The 14,672-nt window shown below is 32.7% G+C and overlaps 3 protein-coding genes and 1 long non-coding RNA gene across 4 annotated transcripts; 2 read left to right on the top strand and 2 right to left on the bottom strand.

Moving 5' to 3' along the window:
- Positions 1–1,030: 1,030 nt before the first annotated feature.
- Positions 1,031–1,456, bottom strand: LOC114310967 (cytochrome P450 72A397). Its single transcript, XM_028257062.2, has one exon. The coding sequence runs from the start codon at positions 1,454–1,456 to the stop codon at positions 1,031–1,033; it is 426 nt and encodes a 141-aa protein (XP_028112863.2).
- A 2,607-nt stretch (positions 1,457–4,063) lies between these two features.
- Positions 4,064–10,731, top strand: LOC145797316 (uncharacterized). The gene is made up of 2 exons (XR_014338698.1): positions 4,064–4,345; positions 10,476–10,731. It is a non-coding gene; the product is annotated as an uncharacterized LOC145797316 (long non-coding RNA).
- LOC114310965 (auxin-binding protein ABP20-like) lies at positions 5,659–6,952 on the bottom strand. Its single transcript, XM_028257061.2, has one exon. It carries the CDS (start codon positions 6,471–6,473, stop codon positions 5,835–5,837), a length of 639 nt encoding a protein of 212 aa, XP_028112862.2. The 5' UTR covers positions 6,474–6,952; the 3' UTR covers positions 5,659–5,834.
- LOC145797315 (auxin-binding protein ABP19a-like) lies at positions 7,884–9,612 on the top strand. The gene has a single exon (XM_082884124.1). It carries the CDS (start codon positions 8,790–8,792, stop codon positions 9,426–9,428), a length of 639 nt encoding a protein of 212 aa, XP_082740250.1. The 5' UTR covers positions 7,884–8,789; the 3' UTR covers positions 9,429–9,612.
- Positions 10,732–14,672: the final 3,941 nt, after the last annotated feature.

The raw sequence follows: 14,672 nt of genomic DNA, 5'->3' as shown, positions 1-14,672 counted from the left end.
TAATAATAATAATAATAATAATAATAATAATAACAAACAAAAAAAATGATGAAAATCGGAGAAGAAGAAGAACGGCGAGAGAGGAACAGAGAGTGTGATATGATCTCTGTCTGTGTAAACCCTAACTCGATATATATATATATATATATAAAACAAACAAAAGGCATGAACTCTTACCTTTTTGGTGCAGATCAACGGAAAACAGAGAGGAAAGGAGTTCGATCGGCTGATCTTGAAGATATGAAGGAGTTCGATCGGTTGATCTCAGAGATGTGGAGGATCTTCTTCAGTCGCCAAGAGAGGAAATGAGAAGAGGAGTGTGAGGAGAGGAGCGGGCTAAGGCAACGAAGAGGGTTTATATAGTGGAAATTCTATAATTATTGAAGTTTTGAAAGGGCATTTAAGTCATTTCATCCCCCTCCAATCAGCTGCACGCTTAAGCTGTAATTCTAAGAATCCCTCGAGCAGCTTCCAAATTTAAGTTGAAAATAGCTTTAAACAAGCTATAATTTGATAATTTAAGTTGTACCAAACACAACATTATAACTTAAATTAAGTCAAAAGCTGAAACAAACAGCTTTTAAGTTCTACCAAACAGGCACTAGGTCACATGTCTAAGGGAGTATTAGGGGCGCAAATTGCCTCTCTAAACCATCTTTGTCCCTAGTCACTTTTTCAAACCTTTAGTCTCATATAGTTAAGGAGGGCCTTCTCCCTTTGTTAGCAGATTATTTTTGGTTGGATGTTTGAAAATTTTAACATTGTGCATTCGCAATCACACAATTTATTTATTTATTTTTATTTAAATAATATTAAATTGTACAATTGTGAGTCATAAAAAGATAGAAGGACATATATAGTTTTAGAGATATAAGATCATGTTCCTTCAATATATTGTATAAGTTACACAAGGGCTGCATTGAGTTTTCCAAGACCTTAGAATTTAACATATTAAATTTTATTCATTTATGAAAACCACAGCGGTAAGATCCTCATTTTACATATTATCATTGTAAAGATCAATCAAATCCTAAATTTTCTGTAATATCAAGTGAGCACTATGTTGGGGATTCAGTGTAAAAACATGGGAAGGAGCGTGCACATATGATGGGGAAAGCTGAAATGAGAAACGTTGTAAAATCATTGCTAAGGCTATTTTTGCTTCTATCATTGCAAAGTTTTGTCCAATGCAGTTACGGGGACCCCCACCAAAAGGAAGGAATGTGCCTGGGGTCTTTGTTGCCTTTGTAATTCCTTCAGAAAAGCTCTCAGGCTTGAACTCCATTACATCTTCACCCCAAGTTTCACGATCACGATGGATTGACATAACTGACAACAAAAGTTCCAGTCCAGAGGGCAGAACAAAATTTTCGACCTTTGTCTTCTTGTGTACAGTTCGAACAAGTATAGGTACTGCTGGGTATAACCTAAGAACCTCGTAGAAAATCATGGTCATCTGCAATGAAAAAATTGTAGAAAAATTATTATTATTATTATTATTATTATTATTATTTTTTTTTTTTCTAGTGGGGGTTATGCTATGAAGGCATAAATTGATCATAAAATTAAACACAAAATACATATGAACAAATAAAGGCTCCGTTTGGTAAGACTTTCTAACTATGATTTGAGAATATGAGTTGTATTTTGAATTTGTGTGTTTTGAAATTATGATTTGAGTGTAGAAAATTTGTTTGGTTATGATTTTGAATAGAGTGTTGAATTGAGTGTGAAATTAAGTATTGAAAGTTTGATTTGACATGTGAAGTAAGAAAATTTATTTGGTTATGAGTTTTGGAAAGAGTTTTCAAAAACTTAATTCAAATTGTTATAACTCATAACAAAGCACACTACTTTCACACTATTAAAAATTCTGATCAACACTCATAACCAAACTCTTTTTAAAATTCAATTAAAAAATTTATTATTAATAGAAAATAACATTAATCAATTTTTTAATTGAAAATACTACAAATGAAATAAATTTTTTCAAAATAAATATTCAAAAAATTTAAATCATAAATATTTAAATAATTTAAATAATCTAAAAAATTTAATAAGTAAAAAATTAAAATAAATATTCAAAAAATTTAAATCATAAAAATTTAAATAATTTAAATATTCAAAAAATTTAAATAATTTAAAATTTTAATATTTTAAATTTAAAAACAACTCTACACTCAAATCGTAACCAAACACATAATACAAAACTCACTTAAGAAATTATTTTTAAAACTTATAACCAAATACATAACTCGAAACTCCATACTACTTTCACAACTATACACTCAAATCGTAACTAAATACATAACAAAAAAAATTAAAATAAATAAAAATATTTTTATAAAATAGAGTTTGAATTTATTTTTATAAAATATTTTAAAATTTAAAAAATTAAAATCGTAATATGTAAAAATTAAAATATTTGAAAATATTCAAAAAATTAAAAAATTAAAAAAATCGTAACATATTTAAATATTAAAATATTTAAAATCTTAACAAAATTAAAATATTTTAAAAATATTTAAATTTTTAAGAAATTAAAATATTGATTTAAATTGAGTTTTGAAAAGAGTTTTGAATTATGTCTTTGGTTATGAGTTTTGAATAGTAATGATTTTGTTTTGAATTGAGTTTTGAGAAATTGGTGTAAAATTATGATTTGAAAGTTCAAAACAAAATCACACTCAAATTAATTGGTAAAACTATAATTTGAGAGGCTTACCAAACGGAGCCAAATTTTTTCAAAAGTGGATTTCACTAACTGTTGGAAAAAATGGTTTTATATAGGCATATTTTTTAACCCATTTTGGGTGAACCCCAAACGTCTTTTGGGGTGGGTCCGAAGAGGTGAAGTGTTCCTTGCCGCGTGGCAAGTCACACGGTGAAGACAGAACGTCAAAACCATTTATGAGTGAATGGGAAGTTGACATCGTTTTCGAGTCTAACATTAATTTTTATTTGATAAAATTCTTTTGAATTTTTTCAATTAAAAAATTATTGTGAGAATTTAATTTAATTCTAAATTCAAATTTTGGGTTCCTAAGTGGTTTCCTAAAGTTTGTAATTGTGGGAATTTTATTTTAATTCTATATTCAAATTTTTAGTTCCTAAGTGAGTTTCTAAAAATTGATTAAACTATTTAAATAGTTTAATAAAATTATTCCATTCAGTGAAAGATTTTATTTAATTAACTATTCTAATAGTTTAATTTAAAAAGCTTTAAACAGTTTTATAACTGTAATACCTTCGGTCCACTTTTCATTTGTTTGAAAATGTATTCAAACCAACAGACACTTTTCATTTTTTTTGAATTATAAGTGCGTCTGTTCTTTGGCACCTATTCGACAGGAGTTTGGCCTATATATACCATCTATTCTAGCAGGTTTGGATCCGAATTTTTTACATCTGAAAATCTGTCTAAATTTGATCTCTTTGTTGTCCAGATTTTTCCTTCTTTTGCATTATTCTTCATTCTAGTTTTAGAATAAATATTCAGAGAGTTAGATTACAGGTTTGGTTCGCCGAACAATTTGTTTTGGAGTGCTACTACAAATTGATTAAAGATCATTGTATCCTGGGAGATAGGCGCCACTCAACCGTAAGCACCATAGCGGGGCGAATCTGTCTTAAGGACAGAGTGTCACACACTCGACTTGGTCTTTTTTATTTTTGTTTGGTTCAACAAAATATTTTCTGTAAGTTTTACTTTATTTTGTTTGAATTTATTTCAGTTTATTTTATTTACACAGAAGATTGTTTCAACACTAACAAATTCTCCTTGCAAAATACGGAGCCAAAATTTTCCGAAAGTGGATTTCACTAACAAATTCTCCTTGCAAAATCTTATCCATCAACGTATAACTATTTAATTTTGCAAATAGGTTGCTTTGCTCTAATGTAGAAGAACAACGTTCCGTAATGTTAGATTTTCTTGTTGATATGCTTAGAGTTGTTGACTATAGAGTACATGGCAATTGATAGAGAGTTAATGAGTATTTTAATGGAATAAGATTTGGACCTAAGGCTTGGATAAAATGAAATTACAAGAGGTACAATTTTCATTTCAATTCAGTGATGAAAAATAGTGCATCTTATCTTATTATTTTCAGATTTGGATGTCTAATCCAACTAGGTGGGCCAAAGTTTAGATTCAAAATAGGGCTCTCAGCAAATTCATAAGTAAAAATTCAGAGTGGCCAATCTGAAGGGCCCAACCCAAAACGAGGAATTCGAGATCCAGAACAAACTCTTCTTCTCTTAGTCAGCCATATTAGAACTCGAGAGCAGCGACTCAAGCTCAGCTAGCGATCATCAGCGAAGACTCGAACAGCCATGTCCGCCGGTGAGTGCTTCCTCTCTCTTTCTTTATCAGATTTTAATGGAAGAACATAGTTGTTGCCCTAATTTAAGCTCTAATTGTGTGCCCTAATTTTTGTGCATTAATGGAATAATCTCTAATTTTTATGCTTTAATGGAAATCTCTGATCTTGCTGTGCTCTAGTTTCTGAAAACATATTATTTGTCTCTGTTTTGGTTTGCTCAAATTTGTGTGCCTTAATGGAGTAGCCTCTAATTTTTATTTTTGTTTGTACCATTTTACCCAAACTTTTGTTTTGAGGGTAAATATGTGAAAGGGCCCCTCTTAAGAGCTTGCCTAGGGCTTGTCTAATCTAACTTGAAAAGGGTTAATCAAACTTGAAAGGGGTTGTGTCCTGGGTTATAAGATAAAAAAATAAACAGAACAGAAAAGTCACTCTTGGTTATGTTGCTTATGTAATATGTTAATGAATAAGCTAGTCGTGTGCTTGTTGCAATGTATATGTTCATGGAATTCTTCTTCCTGTGGTGCCTTGTTTACGTGCCTAGATTTTTGTTGATATGCCAACCTGTGTAAGTGATTTTTTGGGGGTTTTTGAGAGAGGTTGTAAATTGCTTTAACTGTGTGTGAACATGGTTGGTATATATCATGTAGAAATGAAATCTTCTTCCTAATTTTTATTATCTCAAAGTATTTCTTTATTTTGGGTTAGTAAAATCTCTTTCTTCACATTTTTTTTTTTTAAAAAAAAAAAGAAGTTTTTGTAGATCTTACTAAAATGTTGCATATTTCCCGAGTATCACCTCCTTGGAAAGCTTTACTTTTTTTAAATGTCATGTGACCAAGGAAATCAATGTTAGCCCACTATTTTTTATTAGGGTAAATTACTCTAATATCTTTTTTAAGCTTGAAGGAAATACATCGAGTCCAACAATTTCAGCATAATTACATTGAGTTCTCATAAGGTTTCAATTTACTTAACACTTACTCCTCTTTTTCATCACTAATCAATCCTATTAGCATTTTCACAGTCCATTCTCACCTAAGAAGTACGGACACGGATATGGATATAGATATGGACACGGATGCGAACACAGGATGCGGCGATTTTAAAATATGGGGCGATTTTAAAATATCTTATTGAAACTAGAGCTGCTGAAATCAAGCACACCTTGCATGATGTCAACAAGGCGGCCAGTCCAATTCAGTATAGCAAAATTGTTATCCGTCATATCATGCCCATTTCTAATTGTTATCTGTCATATCATGCCCATTTCTACATGGGGCATTCATCCGCATACTACTCGGGCCTTACGAACAGTATACCTATGGACAACTTTGCCAATTATTCAGATAAATATTATTAAGAAAAACATGCATTTGCCTGCAGAAGGAAATGTTAAAGACCCATACAAAAGACACTCGACTTGAGAGACTCTTTAAGTAGTACAGCAAAAAGAAACCATCATAATAAAAAATAACAATAAAAATAAATAGTCTTCAAAGGCCTTTCTTAACCAGTGCCACCAAAAACAGCCTTGAGCTTCTTGACCTGAGCATGATCAAGGAAAGTTACCTTCTCCACCACTGTAGAAGGCAAATTGTTGCCAAACAACGCACCATCAGTGAAGTCGACACCCGGGTTTGCGCTATTGAGGCTAACAATCGCAAGAGCCGGTATATTTCCAGTATTGAATTGAAAATGCAATAGCCCTTGTGGGAAAACCATAACATCCCCTTTGTGAAGAGTTTTAAAATAAGCAGTGTTGGTCGAAGAAGATATGAATCCGCCACAAATTGTTCCTTCCACCACAAAAATGATTTCTGAACCTCCACGGTGCGTGTGGATTGGCACAACTCCACCCACGGCTAGATCTAAACGTGCCATGGAAAGGTCAAGCCCATTCAAACCAGGAAATTGATCTACAAATGCTGTTGTAACCGCAGCTTTGATAAGACTGCTAGTGTTACCAGCAATGCCTAAACCTGAATAAACAAAATCATTAACCGTCACGTTAGCAGGTTTCTTGCAAGAGTAGCCTGCAGGTCCATCGGGCAATGAGAAGTCTGCCACACAGAAGTCTAGCACTGAACCATGAGAGTAGGAGAAGAGAAGCGAAACGACGAAGAGGATTGGAAGATACATCTTCATCTCCAAGAGGAAGGGATATTTTTTCTAAGTGTTGGTTGTGTTCAATATGGGGACATACCGTACCCATTTATATAGAATTTGAAAGCATGAATATTTTTTTTTTGGGTGGATAAAAAGCATGGATATTTTTGTTTGGAGCATTCCTATTGGTTGTCTGACATATTGGTTGGTTGCATTGTTGTTTGATTTAATGCCTAATTGAAAACTGTACAAATGTTTGCTTGTAGATCTGTTGAAATGTCCATGCCTTCCAATTTAGAGCTGATATTTAATAGGTGCCACACTTGACCGATTAGTTTCCAGAAAAATATGTTAATATAACTATTTTAAAATTTTCAATCATAACATGTATATGCTTATTTTATTTATATAAAGGAGATTAACCAAATTTTGGATAGTCCAAAATAATTTGATATTTTGTTATAACGTCTATGGTGTCAGCATTTTTTTGCAATTAACAAATATTCAATCTCTCACTTTCTATTAGTCTAATATTTCTAAAATGAGATTGCATATATAGAACACTATCCTGCCATCACTATCACCATTCCCTCTCCACCCTAACTCCATGCCACAATGACGACTTGAAAACCACAACCAGATTAAACATATTCTTGAAAGTGATCTTTATTGCCAACGAATTTCATTACAAAACTTGGATTAAACTGCTTGGGTAAACTAAGGGTTGGTTTGACAAGTTTTAAAAAAGTCAAAAAGTCACTATCCTATTTAAGTCACATCACCTCTCTAACACATCACTTCAAACCCAACCCAAACTCAACCCATATTTCATACAAAAGTAAAAAAAATACACTTATTTAGATCATCTCAAACAACCCCTAATTCTTAATAGTGGTTGAATCTGTCGTCCATTCATCTGATGTGACAGTTTTTTAAACTAATGGTTAAAATCAATCATCTGACATATTGGTTGGTTGCATTGTTGTTTGATTTAATGCCTAATTGAAAACTGTACAAATGTTTGCGTGTAGATCTGTTGAAATGTCCATGCCTTCCAATTTAGAGCTGATATTTAATAGGTGCCACACTTGACCGATTAGTTTCCAATTTTGACCTTCCAGAATGTTGGCTCTTACTCTATTCATGGATGACTGCTATTTTAATGTTTTGGGTTTGCGTGTAGATCTGTTGAAATGTCCATGCCTTCCAATTTAGAGCTGATATTTAATAGGTGCCACACTTGACCGATTAGTTTCCAATTTGGGTTTGCGTGTAGATCTGTTGAAATATCCATGCCTTCCAATTTAGAGCTGATATTTAATAGGTGCCACACTTGACCGATTAGTTTCCAATTTGGGTTTGCGTGTAGATCTGTTGAAATGTCCATGCCTTCCAATTTAGAGCTGATATTTAATAGGTGCCACACTTGACCGATTAGTTTCCAATTTTGACCTTCCGGGGGGGGGTGAGATCAGAGCTAACTAATTAATGATTGAGTCAAATTAAAAATAGTGGGCTTGTTTAGTAGTGTCGTAGGCTTGAGTTGTAAGTCTTTATTCTTTTGCCTAGGTTTTTGTTATTTGCTGTTTTTTTTGCTAGTTTTTAGTTTGTTTTCCTAGTGTTTTTTGAGGATGTTGCTGTTTGTAGTGACGCCTATTAGGACTGGTTCTGAACTTTGTTTTATATTTCTTCTTTTGATAATAAAATTTTTATTTACTTAGCAAAAAATAAAAATAGTATTTACTCTTCTTTTTCTTTTTTTTTTTTTTTTTTTTTGTATATCTCCCTATTTATTGTTGAGCCGCCTCCCTAACTTCTTTCATTTTTTATAAATGTCATATAATCATATCCTAATATCACAATTCCTCAAAATAAGCCTACACTCTTATTAATGTTTTTTCCCAAAAGTCAACTGTCTAGCCCCTCTGTATCTATTTTTTTTATCAAGCTCATGCTTATCTAATTTAATTAAAATAATGCTTCCTCTCTCTTTCACTCAGATTTTTTGCATAAACTAAATATATCCATCAAATATCTATATACATTTCTAATCTCTCATCATACGTCAGTCAACCAAATAAATTGTTCTCAAATTTTAAAATAAATTGATGAAATCATTTATATAATTTAAATTATTTTACAAATTATTGTTTAACATATTGTGTTAATTATATTTAAAGATTATTTTCAACAAAGAATCTTTTAGCCAAAAAAATTTGCATCTAGAACTTGAAAAATATTTTTTATCCACCCAAAAAAAAATATTCATGCTTTCAAATTCTATATAAATGGGTACGGTATGTCCCCATATTGAACACAACCAACACTTAGAAAAAATATCCCTTCCTCTTGGAGATGAAGATGTATCTTCCAATCCTCTTCGTCGTTTCGCTTCTCTTCTCCTACTCTCATGGTTCAGTGCTGGACTTCTGTGTGGCAGACTTCTCATTGCCCGATGGACCTGCAGGCTACTCTTGCAAGAAACCTGCTAAAGTGACGGTTAATGATTTTGTTTATTCAGGTTTAGGCATTGCTGGTAACACTAGCAGTCTTATCAAAGCTGCGGTTACAACAGCATTTGTAGATCAATTTCCTGGTTTGAATGGGCTTGGCCTTTCCATGGCACGTTTAGATCTAGCCGTGGGTGGAGTTGTGCCAATCCACACGCACCGTGGAGGTTCAGAAATCATTTTTGTAGTGGAAGGAACAATTTGTGCCGGATTCATATCTTCTTCGACCAACACTGCTTATTTTAAAACTCTTTACAAAGGGGATGTTATGGTTTTCCCACAAGGGCTATTGCATTTTCAATTCAATACTGGAAATATACCGGCTCTTGCGATTGTTAGCCTCAATAGCGCAAACCCGGGTGTCGACTTCACTGATGTTGCGTTGTTTGGCAACAATTTGCCTTCTGCAGTGGTGGAGAAGGTAGCTTTCCTTGATCATGCTCAGGTCAAGAAGCTCAAGGCTGTTTTTGGTGGCACTAGTTAAGAAAGGCCTTTGAAGACTATTTATTTTTATTGTTATTTTTTATTATGATGGTTTCTTTTTGCAGTACTACTTAAAGAGTCTCTCATGTCGAGTGTCTTTTGTATGGGTCTTTAACATTTCCTTCTGCAGGCAAATGCATGTTTTTTTTAATAATATTTATCTGAATAATTGGCAAAGTTGTCCATAGGTATATTGTTCGTAAGGCCCGAGTAGTATGCGGATGAATGCCCCATGTAGAAACAAAATTATAATTTAGTTATATGCCTTGATTTAGTTATAATAAAATACCTGGATAAAAGCATCAATATAATCAAATTCTAATTTAGTTATATGCCTTGATTTAAAGTACTTCTTTCTTATATTTGACCTGGTGTATAATAATTAAAAATATATTAGTTTATGGGTAAGGGAGATGAATTTTGAATTTATAAAACTTTAGTCATTTTCCTTTCCTGGATTCAAGGAAATCCTAGATTAGTAAATTGTAGAATAGGATAAAAATTGTGAAGACTTTTCTATCTTTTTCAGAATTTATTTTTAATTTTTTTTTAATTGGAAACTAGTATGATAAAAATAAAATATTTTAAAATTTTTAAAAATTGTTTCCGCACCAAAAAAGAGAATCACAAGTGAAAATAATGAGTTCTCTTTTATTTTATTTTATTTTTTTACCAAACTAATTTTAGAAAAAAAAAATTAGAAACAAAATTTGAAAATTAAATCAAATATAGCTGACTTCTCATTTTCTGCTTTTTATTAGGAACACTTCGTCTTCTTGATTTTCTTTTTAGATTGTCTTAATTACACTTTTGTCAGTAAGGAACTATCAGAGTCTTAATCATCAAATCATTTATGCTGTGTTTGGTTGGAGAATTTGGAGAGAGATTTGGAAAGAGAAAGGGAAAAGGTGTGTGAAACTAGATAAAATATAAATATGTTTTATTTACATTTCACATATCTTTTTTATTTCTCTTTCCGAATCTCTCTTCAAATCTCCCGACCAAACATAGCATTAGTATTGTTTGTTGACATAAATAAAGCTTCCAGATTTCAAAGTTGAGCGGTGCCAGGGCAAAGCAGGAGCTGCAATAACTTTTGGAACATTATTTATGTGATAATATTTTGATATCATGTAAGTATTATTTGATGTGATATTTTATATACAGTTGACTACATTATTTGATGGGCTCTACATATGTGATTGATTGGTGATGGGTATATGAAAGATGCCACATTATATTATATGATATCCAAATTTGATCACTAAAACATTATTCAAATATATGAGATGTGATGTCTTATATACAGTTGACTACATTATTTGATGGGCTTACATATGTGATTGGTGATGGGTATATGAAAGATGTCACATTATATCATATGATATCCAAATTGGATCACTAAAACATTATTTAAATATATGAGAAGTGAAACTATTTACACCCCCAAAATGGTGCATATGGTATGTACCTATAACTGTCACAGTAGTTGATAAATTTCATCAATCATTCATTTTTTATGAGGGGTCTGCATCTGTTTAGACGAACAATAAACTTCTGTTTGCTCAAAACGATTAAGAAGTGAATGAGAATTTGACTCTTAATTCAACATTTGATATTGGTTAAAGAATGGTAAACTAGTCTATCCCACATTGTTGCAGTGTTTATATAGAACATCAATGGACTTGGGTTTGGGCTATAAAGGAGACTTAGGTTTTGCAAATGGAGTAGCTAGCCAACCTAGGCTAGATCACGCACACAAGCCTCCACCGCCCTTGTGACTAATTGTGTTTTCTGCTTATTCAATTTAAAATTAATATTTTATTTTTTTAACTTATTTTTTATTTTTTATTTTTAAAACCAGAGTTTGAAATAAATTATAAATACATGTTGCCAAATGGACTCGATCTAGAGAGTGGCTTGTAGGTAGTTCTGGGTCCAGAATGTCCGAGTTCAGCACTGACCCAACCCAATTTAAGGACTCTCAATTTAGTGCCCTGAAATGCCAATGCTAATGCAGACAATAACTGAAAATTGAGATTGCTATTGAGGCTCTCTTAAATGGCTTCCTATATAAATATGTTTATAGTATGGTGAGACCATGTAAAATATTCTAAATAGCTTTTTGGAGAGGTGCTTTTAGAGACTCATTTCACATCACATTTCTGAACCACTCAATTTATATTTGGATTGATGTCTCTAAAATTATAAATTTGTAACAAAACTAGGTATGAGTTTATATGTAAGGAGTATTAGAGATTTGTTTTATATTGTCTCTAAACAATCCATACTTAGGCCAAGTTTGGCATGATTGAAAAAAAACAAAAAGTCAAAAAGTCACTATCCTATTTAACTCACATCATCTTATTTATGTCACATTACTTTTCTAGCACATCACATCGAACCCAACCCGAACCCAACTCAAACTCAATCCATATTTCATAAAAAGTCAAAAAGTACACTTATTTAGTCTTTTCAAACTAGGCCTTAAATAGTCCATGGGCCTCTCCATCTAAAGTAAATTGATTTTGGGTTGGATTCTTCTAAATTCTAAGGGGAGTTACGGGCCGGTCCTATGGACTGGTCTTATTACCCAGCAGGTCTACCCAAAAAAAACAAACAGTGTTTTTTATTTTTACCCCTAGCTTCAACACTGCAAATTTACCATTGGTTTAAACAAATTTATCATTGGTTTAAATAAACTTATTACTGATTTATCACTAGTTTAAACAAATTTATTACTGGTTTAAATAAATTTATCACTGATTTACTACTAGTTTAAACAAATTTATCACTGGTTTAAACATATTTATCACTGGGATCTTCCTTAATATACAGAGAGAGAGAGAGGGAGAGAGAGAGAGAGAGAGAGAGAGAGAGAGAGAGAGAGAGAAGACCCGACAACAAAGAGCGGTGGAAGCAATGGTAAAATTGAAAGAAGATGTTGGTTGAGGTCACCAGCAATGACGGTAGTGGAGGCGGCGACGGTCTTTAAAAAGTCTTGATCTCACTAGAAACCTTGTACAGTACTAGATTGGAGCTGAAGATAGTAGATCTGCATTGAAAATACTTAGATCTGAAGCCATCCACGAAGTTCGTCATCAAAGACAATAGATTGGTAATGGAGGAATGTGGCAACAGAAGTGATATCGATGGCAATCAACGAGGGAGGATGACAATGGTGTGGGGTGAGCGATGATGGTAGCAAAGGAGGAGGACAAGAACGATGGTTGATGCGAGCACCATTGATGACAACAGAGAAAGACTTAATGGTGTTGGTAGGTGTAGTGAGCGTAATATGGACAGTTGAGGACTTAATGGTGTATTTAAAATGTCAACAAGACTTATGAATAATTAATTTCATTTAATGGGATTGGCTAGTAAATATCCCAAAATTCTAATATTGTATCAGAGCTGGGTTTTGGATATTTCTTATAAGTTAAGTATCTGTACCGAGGCTTTTGTATTATCTCTCATTTGTCTATCACTTTCACCAGTGACTAGGCCACATGTCTAAGGGAGTATTACAAATTCACATTGCCTATCTAAATCACCTGTCCCTTATCACCTTTTAAAACCATCCAACCCAATCCATATAGTCAAGGGGCTTCTCCCGTTACTACCAATTTATTTTTGGTTGGATGCCTGAATATTCTAACATTCTGTTTTCACAGCCAGACAATTTATTTAATTTAATTTAAATAATATTAAATCGTACATCTGTGAGTCATATGAGATAGGATACTTTTTTGGAGATAGAAAATCATGTCCCGTCAATCTATATTCTGTAAGCTACTCAAGGTTTGTATTGAGCTTCCAAGTGCTTAGAATTTAGCATATTAAATTTTATTCATTTATGATAACCACAACTATAAGATCCTCATTTTACATATTGTCATTGTAAAGATCGATCAAATACTAGATTTTTTGTAAGATCAAGCGAGCACCATGTTGGGGATTTAGTGTTATAACAAAGGAAGGTGCGTGCACATATGATGAAGAAAGTTGAAATGAGAAGCGTTGTAAAATCGTTGCCAAGGCTATTCTTGCTTTCTCCATTGCAAAGTTTTGTCCAATGCAGATACAGGACCCCCACCAAAAGGAAGGAATGTGCCTGGACTCTTTGTTGCCTTTGTAATTCCTTCAGAAAATCTTCCAGGCTTGAACTCTGTAGCATTTTCATACCAAATTTCACAATCACGATGGATTTACGTAACTGGCAACAAAAGTTCCACTCCAGGAAGTAGAACAAGTTTTTCCGACTTTTGTCTTCTTGTGTATAGTTCGAGAAAGGATGGGTACAGTTGGGTATAACTTAAGAACCTTGTAGAAAATCATAGTCATTTGCAATGAAAAGATTGTAGGAAAATTATTCAAAAACAAAATTTCTAGTGCAGTTCTGCTATGAACACATTTTGATTGAAAAATGGGACAAAATGTATAGAGACAGACAATTTTTTTCAAAAGTGGTCTCCGCTTCACAAATTTTCCTTGTAAGATCTTAACAGTTTTCAACTCTAAAATGTGGAAGAACAATGTTCAGTTGAATATAATAGCGATGTTTTCTTTGTTGATGCTTATAATTGTTAAATGTAGAGTTCATGGCATTTGACGGAGAGTATTATTTTAGTCCAGATGATGTATATATAAATGTCAGAGCATAGTTATAAATTTTATAAGAAAATTCATTTATAATGATAACATTTGTGTTTAGGAGATTAAGAAGCGGACGTTATGTTTGTAATTTTATATGTCATATATATATATATATACATATATGTGAAAGCAGTTTTTGTAGGATTGGAGTGTGAGAAGAAAGCACCGAGAAGGTTGGACTGTAATTCCAATCTAACCGTAATACATACGTTTTGGTATATCTAACTTGCATATCTATCAAGAAAAATAAAAAAGACAAGGTCCAATTGATTGGTGCTAAAAAATTGGTGTACACCCCATTGGCTAAATGGCGTTCGCTAGAAATTTTCTAGCCCCACAATGGGAGTTTTCAATGGTGCACAATGGAAGTCTTCAATGGTGGTTCTACTTGGAAATTATAATCTGAAGGAATAAGGTGGATACTGTGTGACTAGAATCTCTTGTGGCAATGTTTGATGATCATTAGTGTGGTGGAATAAATGGTGATGAAGATCGATGTGTTTTGGTCGAAGAATCAAGTCAAGGAGGCACGGTGGAAAAGAGGTTGGTTCACAGTATTTGTTGATAATTTGCCGGACAACATTTTCAA

This window comes from Camellia sinensis, chromosome 8, assembly GCF_055761805.1.
Source record: "Camellia sinensis isolate YWXY chromosome 8, ASM5576180v1, whole genome shotgun sequence".
Classification (NCBI taxonomy): Eukaryota; Viridiplantae; Streptophyta; class Magnoliopsida; order Ericales; family Theaceae; genus Camellia; species Camellia sinensis.
Note: the sequence above shows the minus strand (reverse complement) of the source record. Positions and strands in the feature narration are given on the sequence as shown.

Bases quoted from the DNA above. Each gene is read 5' to 3' on its own strand.
- LOC145797315 (XM_082884124.1), top strand. From the start codon at position 8,790: ATGAAGATGTATCTTCCAATCCTCTTCGTCGTTTCGCTTCTCTTCTCC.
- LOC114310965 (XM_028257061.2), bottom strand. From the start codon at position 6,473: ATGAAGATGTATCTTCCAATCCTCTTCGTCGTTTCGCTTCTCTTCTCC.
- LOC114310967 (XM_028257062.2), bottom strand. From the start codon at position 1,456: ATGACCATGATTTTCTACGAGGTTCTTAGGTTATACCCAGCAGTACCT.